The following is a 21,041-nucleotide window of genomic DNA, read 5'->3' on the forward strand; positions in this document are numbered from 1 at the left end:
GTGTTGGATGGAACTAGCTGGGTATTGTGTGTGGATGAAGCTTTTACCCAGCAGGAAAATTAAAGCAGAAGCAATGTGGAATCCTGTAGCTGATTTGACTGAGGTATACATAGACAACAAAAGTGGTTGCAAATATTGGTTAAGGGAGATGTTTGTGGGTGAAGCTAGTGCTAAACCAGACAATTAAAACAGAGACAATGCAGCATAATATAGCTACTGTGCACTTTTACAAAACAAACTTGAAATACATTACTGTGGTCAGTCACCTCCTTATTATCATTAAATTTGAATTTTATCACAGGAATCTAAAGTATGCATCATCAGCAAATTGGTTTTGATTTCTGGTTAATAGTATGCCTGTTATTGAAAACTGCCTTACTATCATTTCTTGAAGTTAAACAGTCATTATTCTAGCTTTGCAGGACTAATTTGTATTTGTGTGAAGTAAATTGGAATGCTTTAATGTGGCTATGCTTGAAACAAATTTGAGGTATTTAAGTTGACCATTGTTGTTATTTAAATAACAAGCATCTGAGGTGTACAAAATCAGTATGTTTACAATAATTGGGGAGTATGGGAAGCGTGATTGACTGTGTTATTTTCTCAGGTTAAACAATAATTATTCTGGCTTGCAGGACTAATGCGAATTTATGTGAAGCAAGCTGGAACTCTTTATTGTGGTAATTTTAAATCAGAAGTCTTAGTTGCTTTCAGTCCAAGTGTCTGTAATTAATTTGTATGGAAGCTGTCTGTGGATAAAAACTACTTGCCCCTGTTGTTGTTTGATCACAGAAACTGTAACTGATTTAACTTATCAGGCAACTGTCCACATTATGTTGTATATACTGAATTTAGTGTAACTCTATTACTGGTGTTGTGTGTGTGTGTGTTGTCCTCTATTTAGGAGTAGCAAGTTTGACATAATTCCTTCCACTTTCCATTACAAGCATCAATGTTGTGTACAATGTGTGACTACCTGTGGTGGTCTGAGAAGATGTTTGTGAAAACAACTGACCAGTGGCACAGAGAGTATCTGTCTCATAACTCTTGCTTCTCAGGTTGAGTTCTTGGCTGTGACTTCTTTTTGCAGTCTGCATGTCTTTCCTATCTTTGTATGGGTTTTTCCAAGTGTACTGGTTTTCCAACACCCCAAAGGCAGCCAGAAGCCTTTTGACACTGTTGCAACATGGCTGTAAAACACTACATGCTTTGCTATAGTTTGATAGATGTGGCTTATCAGGAACAGTGTCAGTATGCATGCATGTCTGTGTGAAAAAAAATATTGCAGCCTTTTATCTGTGGACACGCATGGTATTAGCAAACACATACATAACTCTCCTCAGTAGCAGCAAAAAAAAAAAGGAAACAAGCCACTGTTTTATACAAATAAGACATAAAATGTGTCACCGAGCACCCCAGGCTGTATAAGTGAATTGTGTTTCAGGCTTTCTTTTGTAAAACTGGCCATATTTGTTGGTGTGCAGACAAGATCACTACAGCTTGCTTGGGGGTCTGGGGGCAGTGTGAGCATTATTTCTTAAATTTTCATAACAATCCAACCTCAATGGTCTGCACAGAAGTTCACTATAGCTTGTCTAGCAGCAATGTACTGCCTAGGAGCAACAAATTGGAATTTATTACAAATTACTTGGATTGCATTTTTCACTCTCCTCACATTTAAACATCAGATGTGTATACATGCACTGCTCTTCTGGGGTAGGGATAGAGAGTAATGCTGTGTAAATGTTTGACAGCAGCAAGCTGAAATGTGTTACTATGCTCTGTTTGCTTTTCACTTTCGTCACAGTCTGTCATCAGAGGGGTCCACAGAAGGTGGCAGTCATTTGGGGTAAAAATGAGGAAGCATGCTGTTTATATGTATGGCAGCAGCAAGTTGAAGCATGTCACTCTGGTTCTTTCTTCCCTCACTTTCATCACATTCTAACACCAGAGGGACATACAGAAAGTAATTACCATTATTTTTAGGTGTGGTACTGGATTTCTTTCCGTAGTCTTCATTTTTATTCAGGTCATCATTAACTCAAAAGGTTGGGGGAAGCACTAAAATGCATTTTAAACCATCTAGTACCCCATGGCTTCTGAGAGCCTAGGAGCCCCAAGACTCCTGACTTAATTTTATTATTTCTTTCACAATTGTTCCTGTGCTGTTTTGGACAATTATGGTGCATTGAAAGGATGTAGCAATAGGCGTAGGAGTAAGTGTTAAAGAAAAATGTAGTGTAGAGATGGAAGGGAACTGTGTTGTCAATGTGATGTGAGATAGTAAGTGAAACTACAACCTGAGAAAGTGAGGGATGATTCTACAGCCATAGCTAGGGCAGGGAGAAGGAGCAAGCTGTTATTGGGCATGATTGGCAATGCCAATCAGGCAGAAATGGAGGATTGGCAGTGTTTTGTTAGCATTCATTTATTATCACAGTTCTGCACCAATGCCAGTATTCATTCATTTAAAAAGTAACAACTTCTAAAATATTACTATATACTTTTGTTACAGTTAAGAAAATAAGCTTCTTTCTATTTTTCCACTTAACTTCGGTTTGGGTTGACTACCAATTTGGTGGCTGCCCTCTGTTGCTAATTTACCAAGCTGCTGCTAAAGATGATGTCAATATGAACTGAGATTTGTGAGAGGGAGAGAAGGAGATGCTAAAGGACCTGCAAGTTCTGCATTCTCCAACTATATGGCCCTCTAGCACCCAAGTTCATTGCTTAGATCTTATATACTGGTATACATCTTGGAAATGCTTCCTCTAGACCTGTAGGCTAATATTTTAAAGTATTATTTTCTATCACATTTGTTGATGCTGATATTACTTCTTATTCTCACTAACATTTGTGCTTGTAAAAAGAAAGTATAATGTAGCCTAAACTGTTTGTTTATACAATTAATTAGCCCTTTATTTACTTTTTTGTTTATTATTAATATCCATGTCTTTTCACATACTGAGAATGCACCACATTATCGAGATATGCTTGCATCTCACCTATACTTAAGTCTGTTCCTTATTGTGGAATGATGGGATCCCATGAACCAATGCTACTCATGCTGCATTTTTTTAGTCCTACCACATTAGTCACTCCACCCATACAGGTGATTCTTGGTTCATTAGATGTCCACACTATCTGCTAATCTTTCTTTTTATTGAACTGCTGCTTGGAATAATTTCTACCGTCATTCTTACCAGTTATCTTGCTCTTTTACTTTTTCTTTTTTTTTTCATAGTACTTTGTTCTTCTTTCAATAACTATTTATTTGCCTTTTTCTTCAGTTATATGTCTGATTAATTTCTCTGTCCATTGTTTTATTTTGTCACTCCTCTACTGTTTTGTAGTTCTCAAGAGTTTTATTCAGTGTTTCTGCTTGTTAGTGTATAGATGGAAACTTTTTTGTTATTGAATGGAAGAGTATCTATTTTAAATGATCGAACAACCACTCCATCGAACCACACATCATCAAGATGAATGCATCGAACAACTGAAATGTTGAACGTTAACATCGTCGAATCTGAACCCATCAAATTACATTAGTTGTCCAACTTGTAAAAGCTCTAGATTCTTAATTTATCTCCACTGCATATATTAGTTTGTACTGAGTACATTTATTTTATCTGTTTATTATACTTGTATTTGTTTATGAATATTTGATTGACTTCTATCTGTAAATATTTGTGACTTTGAGGCTTAGGTAGGGAATTAAAAGGATCCTTAGACCAGTTTACCCATCCCGTTGAGTGATTTATAGGCAAGACCTGCACTGCTTTGATAGTTATGACATTATACATTATGATTCTACTTGGGACTGGAAAACAACACAACATAAATACATACCTTACTAAACAGACGGGTTTGTGTCAGTGCGGTGAAGACCTGACTGTGCCCCAGGATTATTCATGTCCCCTGGGTAGATTTCTAACTAGGGTGGGGTGAAGGTGGCAGCTGCCCTGGGCAAGTGCTGTTAGGGTGCATGATATGATGATGGTAAGCAAGTACAGTACCAGCATTGATTAATGAATCCACAGAGACATCCCACCTTCATAAATTAATGCATAGATTGAATTTGCTTTTACAGCTGAAGCACTCAGTTTGTGGTAGTAACTGTCACAAGCTGCTTTTTACAGTTATTACAAGTAGTATTATGAAGTTACAGAGTAGAGAAGAGCTTTTATTTTATTTATTTTTTTATCCTCACTCTTCCTTAACTTTGAGTTGAGGAGGCTGTAATTTGAAAAAATGTCGAAGGACACCAGATATCCTAGCTATGGTTCTGCACCTGGGGGGGGGCACATTTCCTCAGATGTGCACTCAATCTAAAATCCACACTGATGATCTGAGGCTGACTACAAGGAGATGGTGCTATTCTGGGTAATGCCACTCAAGGAAGCGAGTGACAAGCCCTGACATTGCTTTTTGAATGCTTAATTCTTGGACCCTCATTGGCATGTGCTGGAAACAGTGTGGATCAAATAGAATCCTCTCTCTAATGGTGCTTTTTTGATGACCATATGTCGGCCATACTGTTGCCCCATAAAATGGGTTGAGTGGATATTAGCAGCCATGTCAGTGGATTATACTCAGTGGCTGTAAAGCTGAAGATATAGCCAAAATATCTCATTGAACAAAATATACAGATAGTACAGATAAATTAACCAGTCATAGACAAGTAATACAGTAGATTGGAGAAATTGTCGAAAGCAAAAATGCAGATATTGTAGATAGTAGGTTACTTGTTAAGAATCTGGAGAATGAGTAATTTTTAGTACTGGAAAACTCTGCCCAGGGAGTTAAGTAGCCTTGTTTCTGTCCATGCTACTTTAAGTTGACTGGAGACTTTCTGGTCCATAGAAATGTACTGCTTGCCTCTTGAAAAAGCTGGTTATTTATTTATTTTTTTTTTATTTTAAATTTGTTAACTGGGAGAGTCCAACTTGATATATGTCCATTTTCAGTGGAGGCCCGGGGAGAAAAGCTCCAGAGCAGTACAATCATTAACGAGAGAAAGACGTTAACCAAAAGGTTCATTAAACAATATATAGAGTATACAATCTTTATACTTCTTATAAAAGTATAGTAAACATAAGATAGTGAGTTAACCAAAGAGTGTATTTGCCAACATTCACAGTCTACATTATTATATACATGTTATAGAGGTGTTTAATAGCAAGAAGATAGAGTAGATAACTTCACAACTCATTTCTACATATGAGAGACATGCTATGTCCTTTAGGATGTTCATCGTGTTACCCTGCTGCAGTCATCACACTTGGGTTATCCTGCCATCAGGCGGTCCCGCAGTCGGCCAGAGTTCCAAAGTCTTGGTCCGGCGTCGGTTGCTGTCGCTTCTTCCCTCACGTCAGTGCGACAGGGGTATATAAGAGGCATCCAATGCCATTTTCTTCAGTCTTTCTTGCCACGCGGTGCCCGAAGCAGAAGCAGTTCGCAAGTGCCGGTCGGCCGACACCTGAGATTTTCGAATCGAATTTCAGTCCAAAGTCTTCAATAAAGCTAAGTACCCCGTTGGGGAACCTTTTCTTGCCTCAGTCCGATGTCAGAAAAAGTTAACAATTGCATTTCTTGTGGGAAGCAAATACCTCATAAGGACTTCCATTCTTATTGTATTCCTTGCCTAGGCCCAGACCACAACGTCACAGGTTGTCGGTTTTGTGCTAGCTTTAATAAACAAACTATCAAACGCTGTTTTGACTTCGCACGACATTACTTTGGTAGAAAATTTAATTATATCATGCCGTCTGAGCAGCCGACGACCGGCATGCATAAAAAACGCAAGGATAAGGACAGGCAGCCTAGAACCAAGCCAGACTCCGAGGCCTCTGCTTGGCCTGTCGCCGGTTCTCCGGTTTTCAGTGAGGCGCCTACACAGCCCCTGATGACCATGGAATTGGAACCCCAGACAGCTTCGGATTCTCAAGCAGAGTGTACTAGGCCGTCGCAGCCATCTTCTTTAGGCCCTTCCGACACCGGAGCAGAAGGTGATCCTAGTGCAGTAGAAAAGCCTTCGGTTACAGAAGGTGTCTTCAGACCGACTACACTCACCATTAAATCTTATGCTAAGCTTAAAACTCCATTAAAACCAAAAACGACTGTACACCAGTCTCCAGCTCAAGGCCCCATGCCTAAGAAACAGATGCTTAAGATGGCTGAAGATTTGATTACCCTAATCAGGGGTTCCCATCCCCCTCCAGATAAAAGGCCAAGACAAGAGGAGGATTATGCTTCCTCTGACCAGGTTTCTATTTCCTCAGATTCTTCTGAGGAACAGGATTCCGCTTTTCCCCCTTATGAAGACTCTGATGCTGAAGACTCTATTCCCTCAGCATCTTCCCCTGAAGACTACTCCTTTGGGGAAACTTTACATACCATGAGGGAACATTTCCACTGGGAAGGCCAGGACTACTCTGATTCTAAGAAAAGGCTCTGAGAGTTCCTTTTACTACCCCAGCACAGACCACTTGCTATCCCTCCAGTTTTAGATATTGTGGATGATGTTTACTTAGAGTCTAGTCTAAATGCAGACTCCCTACCTCCTGCTCCAGCCAAACCAGACAGATACTACAGAGTACCTGACAAACACAAATTCCTTTATAAAAGCCCTCTGGCCGACCCAGAAACAATTTCCCAGGGTCCCAAAGGGGCTAAAGCCTCTATGGCTAAAAATCCTGTACCCTCTGAGAGGGATTCCAGAGCCCTAGATAGATGGGGAAAGAAGATATACACCTCCGCTACTCTGGCTATGAGAGCATTAAATTGCCAGTTTCACATGCTGAAATATCAGCAATTCCTAATGTCTCAATTAAAACAAAAACTGAGCACACATTCTGAACAGTCTGAATTCAAGGAAATGCAGGATCTGTTGCATGCAGCTGAACAGGTGGGCAAACATACTTTACAATGTGGATTTGATTCAATGGAAGCTTCCTGTAGAGCAGCTGTTACTGGGTCTGTCACACATAGACATGCTTGGTTAAAAGAACAAACCCTACCTGATCATGTTAAAGCAAAATTATTGGATGCACCTTTACAGCAGGATGTCTTATTTGGTGTCAAAGCAGAAGAGGTTTTAAAGAAAATGGAGGATAAGGCAAAGTCTATGCAGACTGTCAAGGATTTTTTACAGGTACAACCCCCTCGTTTCAGCAGAAATTGGTCAACAAAAAACTGGTCCTTTCCAGCTTCTGACAGACCACAGAGGGGCAAATACAGACGCCGAAGGGGCAGAGATCAGTCACAAGGCCCTTACAAACCTCGCCAATGGGGTGCCGCAACCCAGAAAGGAGATGAAGACAGGCTCCAAGCTAGCAGAAGACAAACACAATGACTCAACCCTCCAACTACCAAGCAAATCTCTCTTGGCAGCTCCCTTGGGAGGAAAATTAGCACTTTTTGCAGACAACTGGCACATCATCACAAAAGACAAATGGGTCCTAAACATTGTCTCACAAGGATACAGAGTCCACCTTCATACCTTGCCAAGGAAAAAAGGAATGCCAAACCTGCCACCAAATCAATGGGCAGAGGCACAAAAACAAATTACAGCTCTCATGGACATGAGTCATTCAACAGGTACCTACACAGGAGCAAGGACAAGGATTTTACTCAAGACTCTTTCAAGTCCCCAGAAAGGACAAAGCATGGAGACCCATTCTGGATCTTTCAATTCTGAACACCTATCTGCAAGTACCAAAATTCAAGATGCTAACACTACAGCAGCTTCTTCCCATGCTGGACAAGAAGGCTTGGCTAGTAACGCTGGATCTCAAGGAGGCATACCTGCATGTCCCTATCAGACAAAATTGCAGAAGATACCTCCGCTTCATTGCAGATTCAACCCATTATCAATTCTCTGCACTGCCCTTTGGCTTATCTACTGCGCCCAGGGTCTTCACAAAATGCCTGGTACCAGTAATTGCATACTGCAGACAAAGAGGAATTCAAATATACCCATACCTGGATGACTGCCTTATTCAAGCAGAAAGCAAGGACATGCTTTTAAAACATCTGGCATTTGTCAAACACCTTCTAAGTTGCCTAGGGTACACAGTAAACGAAACAAAATCAAAACTAGTGCCCTCACAAAACATAATATTCCTGGGTGCCAGCTTGAATACAATGGCCCAGATGGCTTATCTCACGCCAGACAAGCAACAACAGCTGACTCAATACTTCAAAATAATGGCAACAAAGACCCAACTCCCTGCAAGAAAGATTCTGCAGGCCTTGGGATTCAATGCATCTTGCATACTACTAATACCATTTGCAAAACTGCATATGAGGAAATTACAATGGTACCTGAAAAGCGTATGGACTCAGCACAACCACAGCTTGGAAACAAAGATACCACTCATTCCCTGCCTTCAACAGGAGTTTCTATGGTGGGCATAGGCATGTCACCTCAACAAGGGTCAGCCTTTCACCTTACCCACAGCCAGGCAAACTATAACAACAGATGCTTCGGACTATGCCTGGGGAGCACACATGGCAGGACAGTGCATTCAGGGCAAATAGACTACAGATCGAAGGCATCTGCATATCAATCAAAAGGAAATGCTAACAGTACAGAATGCCCTAACAGCTTTCAAGGACCTCTTACACCCAGGACAACTAATGATAAAGATGGACAATACCACAGTAACGTGGTACATCAACAAGCAAGGGGGCACACATTCCTACCCTCTATGCAGGCAAGCTATGGCCTTGTGGAACACAGCACTGTCTTACCAAGTTCAACTACAAGCACAATTCCTGCCAGGAAAGAAAAACACATTGGCAGACTACCTAAGCAGAAACATCATGGATCCCCACGAGTGGAAACTGGAGCCACAAGTATTTGCAATGATAACTCAAAAATGGGGATGCCCAAACATCTGTTTGCCAACCCCCAAAACTACCAACTTCAAAAATTTTGCACAAGGACATTCCACCCACAAGCTTGGAAAGTGGACGCCCTCTCATTCAGTTGGAAAACATTAACAGTGTATGCCTTTCCTCCACTGCCTCTTCTAGCATAGGTGCTGCTGAAAGTCATATTAGAGAGGCCACAAATGATACTCATTGCACCAGACTGGCCACGCCAGCACTGGTAACCAATTCTAAAGAACATGGCCCACGGCCCACCATGGATTTTACCACACATTCCTCACCTGCTCACCCAGCGAGACAATCAAATTCTACACAGCCAGCTCAAGACTTTAAACCTGGCTGCATGGCAAATTACCTAAACAATCAACCAACACCTATCCAAAGCTGTAATGGATGTCATTCTGGAGGCCAGGAGGCCCAGCACCAGGAAAACCTATTCAGACAAATGGAAAAGATTTTGCTTCTGGAACCAGGCTAAAGGCCAAAATCCCCTGGATCCAAACATTCCTCAGATTCTACAATATTTAACTGGGATGTTGCACAACGGACTTTCCTTTTCATCTATTAAGATCCACGCCACAGCAATTTCAGTTCATTACAACACGGATCCTCCTTTATTTTCACATCCACTCCTGAGACAGTACCTTAGAGGGGCTAAGAACATAAGACCGCCCAAGAGAGCACCAACACCTACTTGGGATCTCAACTTTGTTCTAGAAAAGCTTACACTACCGCCCTTTGAATCAGCTTTCTCAGCTGATTTAAAGTTTCTTTCATGGAAAACTGCCTTGCTGCTAGCAATAACCTCAGCTAGAAGAGTCTCAGAGCTACAGGCACTAATGGCAGTGGAGCCTTTCCTCATTTTTCATCAAGACAGAGTCTCTCTACGAACTAACCCTTCCTTTATGCCAAAGGTGGTATCCAGTGTGGCCCTTAACCAAACCATTCATTTGCCCACCTTTTTCCCAAATCCCCAGAACAAAGGAGAAAGACTCCTGCACTCTTTGGACATTCACAGACAATTATGCTACTACTTGGATAAAACTAAGGCTTTCAGAAACTCTGACCAGCTCTTTGTAGCCTATGCTGCAGGATCACAAGGAAAAGCTATCTCAAAACAGACCATTTCAAAATGGATAGGACATTGCATACGTTTCTGCTAGGTTCATAGGTTCATACTAGGTTATCTGCCGTAGGGCATTTATAAGCCTAGCCAGAGTGTGTTTGGCTTTCGCCACCCATTTTAAATTAATTTTGCTATGCCCTTTTTCGAGGTTAGTATACTGTGTCTCTGTCTAACAGTGACACAGAAGTGATACCCGGGGTAAACCTACGATCTCCCATCCATTCATCAAGATTCCTCTTGAAGAGAGTCAATGAGGGACTCTGCCTAACCTGGACTGGGATTTTATTCCAGAGTGAAGGGAGCCTCTGGGTTATGAATCTGTCCCTCCAGCATGTCCTATTTATTTCAGTGCTGAGGTTCAAGTCTCTCGAGCGTAGCTCGATGGGATTTGGATTTTCTGAGGTGCAGCATGTCCATTAATTCCGGGTTGGACATGGCTTTATACGTCAGGCACAGATCGCCTCTGAGCAAGTGGTATGCCACTGAGTAGAGCTGGAGTTTCTTTAACCGGGCAGCATATGGCATCTGTTTGAGCCCTTTGATCCTCTTGGTGAGGTACTTTTGGGGTCTTTCCAGTTGCTGCAGGTGTCTGGTAAGGTACATCCCAAAAGGGGCATTGTACTCCATTATGGTCCTGATGAGGGATGAGTAAAGAGGCACGATGACCTCCCCTGATCTAGATATGAATCCCTTCATGACTAGGTGGGCTATATAAAATGTTTTTCTAACCACTTTGGCCACGTGGTTGTCAAATGAGAGATTGCTATCAACTTGGGTCCCCAGGTCCCTAATTACTTCTTCTGTACTTAATGGATTACCACCTATGCGGTAATTTGTGGGCACTTTGTTTTTGCCAAAGGGGATAACTATACACTTTTTGGCGTTTAGCTTGAGGCCATGGCTCTGGCACCAGTTGTCTGTTTCTATGAGGCCCTTTTGGAGGATGCTTGTGTCGGCTGGAGAGTCGATTATGGCACCCAGTTTGCAGTCATCTGCGAACTTGGTCATCCACAGTCCTTCCGTGTTGGCCTGTACCTCCAAGAAATATATACCGAACAAGAGAGGTCCCAGGACTGAGCCTTGTGGGACGCCACTTGTAACTGGTTTGGAGTCTGACATGGCTCCAGCAATTCTAACCATGTGTGTTCTGTCCTTGAGCCAGTTTGCAACCCATCTAGTGACATAGGGGTTTATATTTAAGCTGGTGAGCTTATCTATAATGCCCGAGTGGGGTATTGTATCGAAGGCTTTTGCGAGGTCCAGGTAGGCTGTGTGGACCACCTTCCCCTCATCAATGGCCTTGGTGACTGTTTCAAAGAAATCGACCAGGTTTAAGAGGCAGGATCTGCCCTTAACAAAGCCTAACTGGGTAGGATCCAGTGTCTGTAGGTCCCCAATATCTTTATTTATGAGGTCCATGATGATCCTTTCCATAGCTTTGCAGACCAAGCTAGTCAGGCTTATGGGGCGATAGTTTCCAGGATCCGTTGAGGCACCACCTTTGTGGAGAGGGACCACTGTTGCTGTATTCCATTCTTTGGGTACATATCCTGTAGTAAGGCTGAGATTGAACAGTAGTTTTATGTTTGGGTTTAGCTCTTCTTGGAGTTCATGTAGGATGCAGCCCGGGACACCGTCTGGTCCCATTGATGCTGTGTTTTTTGCTTTGGAGAGGGCGGCTCTTACCTGAGCATCTGAGATGTCAGGGGGGCAGCACTCTGCTGGGATAGATATTTGCCCTTTTGGTGGGGAGAGGGGGGAGAAGTTTGCGCTGAACCTGTCAGCTAGGATGTTGGCAAAGTCTGTAGGTTTGATGTATTTTTTGTCATTTGGAGTAATTCTGAGCATATCTGGGAATTCCCACCCAGTTTCCTAACATAACTAAAGAAAGCCTTGTGATTATCCTTAGTGTCCTGTGCAATTTTTCTCTTGAAGCTGGCCTTAGACGATTTTATGAGTGCCCGTAGTTTTTTGCTAATACTGATCAGAGATCCCTTCCCTTTTTGGGATTTTGCTCTATCAGGTAGTAGCTTCCTCCTTCTATTGTATAGTTTGTTTATGGCTGGGGTCCACCAGACAGGATGTCTGCCTTTGAAGGATTGGGTCTTGGTTTTATTTGGGATTGCATGATCCATGCATTCCTGAAGGTGTTCATAGAATGCGTTTATAAAGGATTCTGCGGTCTGGGCCGTATTTTCCACAGGCTTGGGGGCTTTGAAGGTTTCCACCTCGGTTTTGAGGAGTGTGAAATTTGCTTTAGAGAAGTTTTTCACTGTGGTTTTCTGGGCCAGGGGGTGGGGTCGGGATGTGAATATCCAGTGAGATTAGTTTATGGTCTGATCTTACCATAGAGTCCCCATGTTGGTGATGATCAGGTCCAGTATGTTTTCTCCTCTTGTGGGAGTGGTAACAAGTTGTTCCATAGCATTTGAGTTTATAAATTCTAGGAACCTTTGGGCTAGGGTGTTGGAGTAATGCTCCCAGTCTATGTTTGGGTAGTTGAAGTCACCCAATATAATGGTGTTTGGAGAGACCTTCATATTTTCCAGTGTTCTCAGGAAGGCCGAGTGGGGTTCCTGGGTTTGGGAGGGTGGTCTGTAGCAGGCTATAAACTGGAAGGCAGTTTTACCGAATGTTAGTTGCACATGGATAGTCTCTGATGCTTCGTGCTGTGCCACCAACCTGGAGATGTGGGTATCTTTGACGAATATTGATACTCCCCCCTCCTTTTGTGGTTCGGTCCGAGTTTTGGGGCCGAAAGCATGGTATGAGGTATAACCTGGTAGTGCTGGGGTGCTCTCGGGAGCCTTGAACCAGGTTTCTGTTACTGCACAGATATCGATGTTCTCCATGCTAAGGAGAGTTTCGAGTGCATGCATCTTGAGGTTTAGACTTCTGGCGTTGAGTAGCATTACTCTTAGTTTCTTATCCCTTGTGATACCTATGGAGGTGGGTTAGTCTTTTGAGCCTTGCCTAAAAAAGGCACTATGGGGGAAGCAAGAGCCTTTGCCAATATCCGAAAGCCCAGGGGTGACAGGTGCACGCCGCCCCTAGCGAAGCATCGTCGCTTGTCGAGCATGTCATCCCAGGCTGACAGGCATTGGATCCCCTTTGAATGACACCAATACTTAAGCCAATTGTTGAAATTGATCATCTTGTCTTCATATTGTGGGATCATTCTTGGTGAGGGTAAGATGCTACTCAAGGTCAGGGTCATACCGGCCTGGGCTACATGCTCAGAGAGCTCCTCTATGTCTCTCTTCATGTAGTCCAGGGAGGTACGTCTCAGGTCATTCACACCAGCATGGACAATGACCGAGTCATATTTTTACTTGCCTTGGAGTGACCTGAGTGCTTGTGTTATGTGGAGGATCCTAGCGCCCGACAGGCAGCTCACTGTGACCTTCTCCTTGTTCAGCCTGGTGAGCGGGACGTCAGTGTGCCTGACGATAGTCACCTATTACAAGTGTATCAGGTGTGTTGTTTAGCCTTAAGGGCTGTGACTGTTTGGCACACTGGCTTTGTGAGCTATGTGTTGCACATGTTTTGTTTTGGGGTAGCGGTTGCTTGGGTGTCTGCTTTGGAGGTCTCTGCTGCTTAAGCAGATTTTTATTTAGAGCCTCCGAGTATGTTTTTGTGTGTTTGTGTTTGGTTTGCTGTCGTGGTAGGTCTATGTGAGACTGGAATCGTAGTGAGTGTGGTTTCCTTCTCCTCCTGACTGGTTATGCCAGTACTGAGTTGAGAGAAATTAGCCTCCAGTTTGGCTATATGGTTGCATCTCTCACATGTGTTGGAATTTGTTGGGAGGAGGAGAGGGTTGTCTCTGTACATGAGGCAGTTGTAACATTTACTCATGATTCCCAGATTCACCAGCTGGACCGGAGAGGAAATTGCCAACTGACCTTTGGACATGCTATAATAGTATTGGGAATTCCTTTATAATTGAAAAAAAGGGCCAGTGGGGAACAAGGTACTCAAGGGGAGTTTGTGAGGGTGTAGTGCTTTTAATTTTTTAGTGCTGACTTATATAATTGCTTCAGTGAGCAAGTGCCAGGTAACTTAAATGCAATGTGTTACAGGTAACTTAAAATGACAAACAGTAACTTTCTTTCAAGTGAAACAAGGAAATAAGTACAGTAAGCAATGCAGATATCACTAGGGATCCACAGAAGCGCTGAAAAGCCACGTTTTAGGTGGAATTAGCGTTTCAGGGAAATAACAGGCAAACAAACAACAAGCATACAGACAAAGCTAGATTCAGCAGGCCTGGATCTAGTCTATGCTTCAGCAAACAAGGTGTACCAATTTCAGTAAGAAACAGTTCAAATATGCAGGCACTATAAGCCTTTAACCAGAAATTCCCAGCTCAGAAGGGCAGAGTCCACCCTCTCCTCCCACAAGAGTGCAGACCACGAACTTTATTAATGTAAAATAACTGGCCTGAAGCCCAAGTGCTTAAACCAGAACTAATACACTTTTAGAATAACAGACACTGAGCCCTCAATCAGCAGTTCCCAACTTAGAAGGATGTAAACTACCTGTCCTGCCACCACAGTCCAGGCCACAAACCTTCCTAATGTAAAACAACTGGTCTGAAGCCCAAGTGCTTAATCCAAAAGACTTATAATGATAGCTACACTTCAATCACGTTACTACCAAGCAGTAATAAATACAATTGAATACTTTAAAGAATGCCTGGATTAGTGCTCAAGTTATACAAACAAAGCTAGATTCAGCAGGCCTGGATCTAGTCTATGCTACAGCAAACAAGGTGTACCAATTTCAGTAAGAAGCAGTTCAAATATGCAGGCACTAAAAGCCTTTAACCAGAAATTCCCAGCTCAGAAGGGCAGAGTCCAGCCTCTCCTCCCACAAGAGTGCAGACCACGAACCCTCTTAATGTAAAATAACTGGCCTGAAGCCAAAGTGCTTAAACCAGAATTAATACACTTTTAGAATAACAGACACTGAGCCCTCATACAGCAGTTCCCAACTTAGAAGGATGTAAGCTACCTGTTCTGCCACTACAGTGCAGACCACAAACCTTCTTAATGTAAAACAACTGGTTTGAAGCCCAAGTGCTTAAACTAAAAGGCTTAGAATGAGTTACACCAAACAGTAATAAATACAATGGAGTACTATTAAGATGACGCAAAAGCAAAATAAAGTAGGAAGAAACACAAATACAGTAAAAGCAGATAAATTTTTTTTTTTTGAGTGAGCAAATGAGATGGGCCCATGAGTTACAGGACAGAAACAAGTGCAAATGTGGGCCTTCAAATCAGAAAGTTGAGAGAAATGGAAGACCACCCAAACGGCCAATAACTACAAATTCTGGGCCAGAACCACTCCTTATGTGGTAGACAGGTTACCTAATGCTTACCACTCCCACTGATAAGCTAGAAGGCTTCCCTCCAACACAGAAAGGCTTGGGGGACTCAGAAGCTTACAAACAGTCCTGGATACAGCAAATCTGTATCTGGAACACTAATTACAGGAAAGGTAGGAAACAGGCTTACAATTTTTTTTTTTTTTTTCAGAAAAGTAGCAGAAACAGTAGTAAAAACAATTCACATGCAGTGCAAGCTGGCACACTTGAGTATGTAGCAATATTAGTGCACACACAGTTTGAAAAAATGTAATTAAATTAAAAAGGACTAAAAGCAAGTGCAGAAAGGGTTTATTAGGTAGAATGCGGTAAAGAGATGGGAGTGTCCTAGATCAAATCTACAGTGGGGCAGGTACTGCAAAGCCACCAAATTTAAACTACAACCAAGAACAGAGAGGGGGGTGGGGAAGAGAGTTTCAACTTTCAACAGAGATGTGAGGAATCACAGTGCAAATTTATAAAACCAGAAAAATATATACTGATCTCTGTATATTTGCAGAACAGTAAGACAACAGATATCTAAGCAACAATTTAGCTCTATAATACAGAATAATACAGAAAAATATACTCAGCTCTATATATTTGCAGATAGTCTTGTAAGGCTCTCTCTCAGTGCACAGGTTCCAATTTAAATGCCATGGGAAACCAGTACCTGCTAGCATTAGGCCCCACACAACCAGGGCTACAGCTACATCAGTAGCCTTTCTCAGGGGGGTGCCAACCAAGGATATTCTGGAAGCTGCAACTTGGAGTTCAGTGCACACCTTCACCAAACACTATCACTTACCTCTATATTCTAAGACTAGAGCTGGCTTTGCCACTGCAGTTTTGCAGGGCCTACTAGCTTCTTCTAACCCTGTTTAACTCCACCACCCATCCTTAGCTTTGGGATTCAACCCAAGTGTGATGACTGCAGCAGGGTAACACGATGAACATAGTACAGTTTTGTACCTACCATAAATGTAGATGTTCGAGTGTTCACCCTGCTGCAGTCCAGGTTACCCTCCCTCTATCCCCTCTGAACTAGCTGGACTTATCCATACCTTTCTATCCTATACAACCTTTGTGGTGTATTTGCATGTGACTGAAGGTATTATTTTATTTCTGCATGTATATATTTTTATATAGCAATATGTATTGCCTACCTATTGGGGGCACCTGACATCTGGGGCAAGAAAAACTGAAGAAAATGGCGTCGGATGCCTCTTATATACCCCTGGCGTACTGACGTCAGGGAAGAAGCGACAGCAACCGACGCCAGACCAAGACTTTGGAACTCTGGCCGACTGCGGGGACCGCCTGACAGCAGGATAACCCAAGTGTGATGACTGCAGCAGGGTGAACACTCGAACATCTACATTTATGGTAGGTACAAAACTGTACTTTTCTTTACAGTGTTCAGTAATACTATTACCCCATTCATACAGGCAGTAAGGGAGAGAGATGATTTTGCAATTTTACAGCTTGTTGCCTACCATCTAGGTAGCTCTTAAACCAAGAAATATTACAGAAGCTGAGATTTATGGTGGTTAGTGTATGAAGAAGTTTTTCATGGTTGACCATGTCAAAGGCTTTAGATAAGTCTAAGAGAGTTGCAAATACTAGCAGTCCATTATTTCTGTGGTTATTGACTGTATTAGTGAATGATGCAAGTGCTGTGGTGGTGCTATGGAAGGGTCTGAAACCATGTTGCTGAGTGGATAGTAATTTGTTTTCTAAGAGGTACTTCATCAGTTGCATTTGGACAACCTTCTCTAGAGGTTTTGATAGGGGGGATAGTAAAGCTATGGGTCGATAGTTACTAAGTTCTATAGAGGTACCCCCTTTATGCAGTGGTGTAATATATGATATTTTCCAAAGATGGAGTACTTTGCACTCTGAGATAGATCTGTATATTAATATGGAGACAGGGTAAGCTATTGCTTCAGCTGCTAGTTGCAGATATTCGGAAGGTATATTATCGGCGGCTGTAGAGGCTGGCCTAAGCTTTAGGAGTAATTTTTGTATGATTTTGGTTGGCACTGGGTTGAAGGTGAAGACGGGGTAACTGAGATTTGTTTTGGGTGAAAAGGGCATTTTAGATGGGGATGGGTTGTTGGCTAGGTTTGGATAGTTTCTGTGAAGAATTTGTTGAGCTGAGTGGGGATGTTGTCATGGTTGTTCACTATTTTGGGGGTGGGGGTGGTTGTTTTCCCTGGTTGCAGTACTGTGTTGACAGCAGCCCAGAACTTTTTTGGGTTGTTAATATATTTATTCTGCGTATTTTGGTAGTAGGAGATTTTGTCTATTTTAATAAGTTGTTTGACTTTGTTACGTAACTGATGGTACGTTTGTCTATGTGGGATTTGCTTTTATGAAAGTTTGTCCATGCTTTGTTCCTATCTCGGAGTAATGTTGTAGTATTTAAAGTTAGAGAAGGTGCATGTTTAGTTCTGATTCTTGTAGTTGTAGGAGTGGCATGGTGGTTAAGTATGTTAATGAAGGTAATATTGAAGTATAGTACTGCTTCATCAAGGTCCAAGCTTTTTAGGGGGGTCCAGTTACATAGTTTTAGGTCATTATTGAAGTTGAGTTGGTTGAAGTTTTTTCTATTCCTACATTCCCTGACAGTTTCTTGGATCAATTGGGGAGCTTTGCTTCTTATTAGAAATGTAGGTAGGTGGTCGCTGAGGGCATCTGGCAGGCACCCAGCTTGAGATATATGGGAAGGATGAGATACTAGTATCCAGTGTAATATAGATTGATGTTTGGTTCTTTTGTCTGTCTATTTATTTATTTTATTTATTTTACATTTGTTTACCGGGATAGCCCGACTGGATACATGTCCATTTTCAGCGGAGGCCTAGGGAGAAAAGCTCCACAAAGACAAACTTACATAGATTACACAGAAGTTAGCAAACAATTATAAAAACAAAGTGATTATATACAATGGGTTAGTAGTGTTCCCTAGTTAGGGACTCACAATTATCATGGACAGACAATTAAAAGTAAGAGACATCAGATTGGAAGCAGAGCTTGGGGATGTAGTTACAAGTTATTATAATTGCAGAATATGCTTTTAGTTTATAACTTAATCAGGGTTGGTACATGGGCATAGCCAATTCACTTTGAGATACTGTTTGTTCTGGTGGGCGAAGTTATTAGTTGGGTTAGTCATATATATATATATATATATATATATATATATATATATATATATATATATATATATATATATATATATATATATATCTCAAGAATATAGTGCAATCATTTTGCACTAACTGGAGTATTGGCTGTTGATAAGTTTGTTACCCAGACGAAAAAATAATCTGCTACTTTAGGTATCATTCATACTTTAGGAATGCATCATAACATCCCATATAAAGGACTCCACACAGCGATTCACATCTTTTTTGTTTGCAGCTGTTACTCTGATTAACTTAAAATGGGCTCAGCAGCCTATCCACAGATACTGGCTGTTCATTATCATTTTTTGATGTATTCCATCACTGATCATATTCTTTGTACATTACATCTTGTTTTTCTGCCATACTTTAATCTCTGTCTATGCCCTGAATTATGGCAGGAAGATGATCCACGGATCAGCTCATCCGACCTGTTAACAATATTTTCTCATGGGCTGTTGGCCTGCAAGAAAGTGGTAGCAACATTCTGAATATAACAAAATAGGGTGTTGAAAGTAATGTTTGTAGGATTGTCATTACTTGCTTATTTTGATAGAAATTACATTCTGTCAATATTTTTTCAGTAAGGCATATCAACATAAAAATATAACTGTATACCTTTTTAGAAATTAGTTGTTGACGTTTCCTGCTTTTTCTAACTACTGTGCTAAGAAATCCCTCCTCTGGTATAGATTATTTGTATGGAGTTGCAAAGATTTAATACTGTTGCATTGATAACTAGCAAACGCTGTTTAAATGACCATGTTTATTCCTTAGGTGGAAGTCATGATGGAGTATTTGGTGGAAAGCGATACTTCCAGTGCAATGAGAATCATGGTATATTTGCTCCACTCCATGAAATTTTTTATGTAATACACAGAAAAGTAAGGCTGGTAAACTAAACTACTTTGAGTTTTTTTTTGTTGCTATACTAAATGCTGTCCAGAAGTTAACACAATCTGCTAAAACAGAAATGTTCATTTTTTCATAATCTTTAATTCAAAAATTGCTTTGCATTTTGACAGTCTTGCCTTTTTCATTCTTTTGCGTACTTTTTTTAATTTGGAAATTTGACATCAGTAATTTGATTTTATGCTTTACATTTTCCACTAGAGAATGTGGGATGTGAATCAAGGGCTGTGATAGGCTTGATCCATTGTGATTTATTTTTTTTACTTAGCAGAGGCTCTGGATACCCTGATCTAGAAGAATCTTACTAAATGTTATTGCATCAACTTTGGGAAGAAACACTAAATGTCTTTCGGCTTTTCCAGGTTCAGGGTCACCACAGGGGATCTGTAGATTGTTTATAGATTGATTGGCAGTGAAGATTTTATGGTGTTGAGTTGCCAGCCGGGCATCCAACCTTCACAGAAGGCACACACATACACACACGCACCTACCAGCATGTTTTTAAAACTCACTTGACTGAAGGGAGGACATGCAGACTCTGCACAGAAGGCGCTCCAGCCGGAAATTGAATTGGAGAACCTGTTGCTGTGAGGTAACAATGCTAACCACTGCACCACTGTGGCCTCTTGGGAAGAAATAGTACTGTGTTATAGGGAACTTTCAGTAATTGTAGGTATTCAAGTATGTTCACTGTTGCAGTAGTGAAATCCCTTGATACTTCTGCCATACATGACCGTTCAACAAAAGAGTAACTGTAGCCAAACTTACACGAACCAACAAAGTTTATTAAAGGATAAAAATGTAAGCACTTTCACGATAGTTAATGTCGCTTCATCAGACACTGAATACAACTACATCTCAACTTATATAGCAGGTCAGCTGATGGAGACAATAAGCATCAATTAAACATTTAAAAATATGTACACAAAAATAAATTTAAATAAAAACTATCACTAAATCTTTATAAAAAGTAAGCTGCAGAGACAATTAAAAAATCTGAAACAAACTACTGACAACTGCTAAAAAGTGACTTTACAAGTGTGTCAGTACATATACATTTTAATGTTTTAGGGAACGTGACTTTAAAAAGGGTTTCAGAGATGTAGTCCCGTTTAAACCTGGGGGTTTCTCAGCATTCAAAATAAGAATCCATTTCTGCTCTTCACTTTCTGTGTGGTTCTCAATATCACCTTCCTGGATATTAGGGTGCATGACTTGAATAACCAGAAATTTAAATGTATGTGAATGATCGGTCTGTCTCACATGTTGGGTTAGAGCACTTCTATCTTACTGGTTAATAATATCCCTTCTATGCTCAAGGATGCTGTCCTTGAGCATTCTATTGGTTTTACCCACATAGTAAGCATGACAAGCCTGGCAGAAAGAGAAACCACATTAGTGGTGTGGCAGTCAGCATTGCAAGTGCCACTAATAGTGAAGTGTCATGTAGGATGTGTATACGTAGTGCCGGTATGGATGTATGAGCATGCAGAGCAGCGTCTACAAGGAAATGTGCCAATGTGTGAAGAGAGAAATGTTCTATTAGTGGTTG

The 21,041-nt window shown here is 41.4% G+C and overlaps 1 protein-coding gene across 2 annotated transcripts in view; it reads left to right on the plus strand.

The window, feature by feature from the left end:
• The window catches only part of LOC122798199, a 648,727-nt gene that overhangs the window by 530,370 nt on the left and 97,316 nt on the right, over window positions 1–21,041 (plus strand). For both annotated transcript variants that reach the window (XM_044066950.1, XM_044066949.1), the window contains exon 9: window positions 19,355–19,461. In XM_044066950.1, coding sequence (XP_043922885.1) covers window positions 19,355–19,461 — 107 coding nt within the window. The remainder of the gene's footprint in view (window positions 1–19,354; window positions 19,462–21,041) is intronic.

This window comes from Protopterus annectens, chromosome 3.part1 (assembly GCF_019279795.1).
Source record: "Protopterus annectens isolate FY-2018-M chromosome 3.part1, PAN1.0, whole genome shotgun sequence".
NCBI classification, from domain to species: Eukaryota; Metazoa; Chordata; order Ceratodontiformes; family Protopteridae; genus Protopterus; species Protopterus annectens.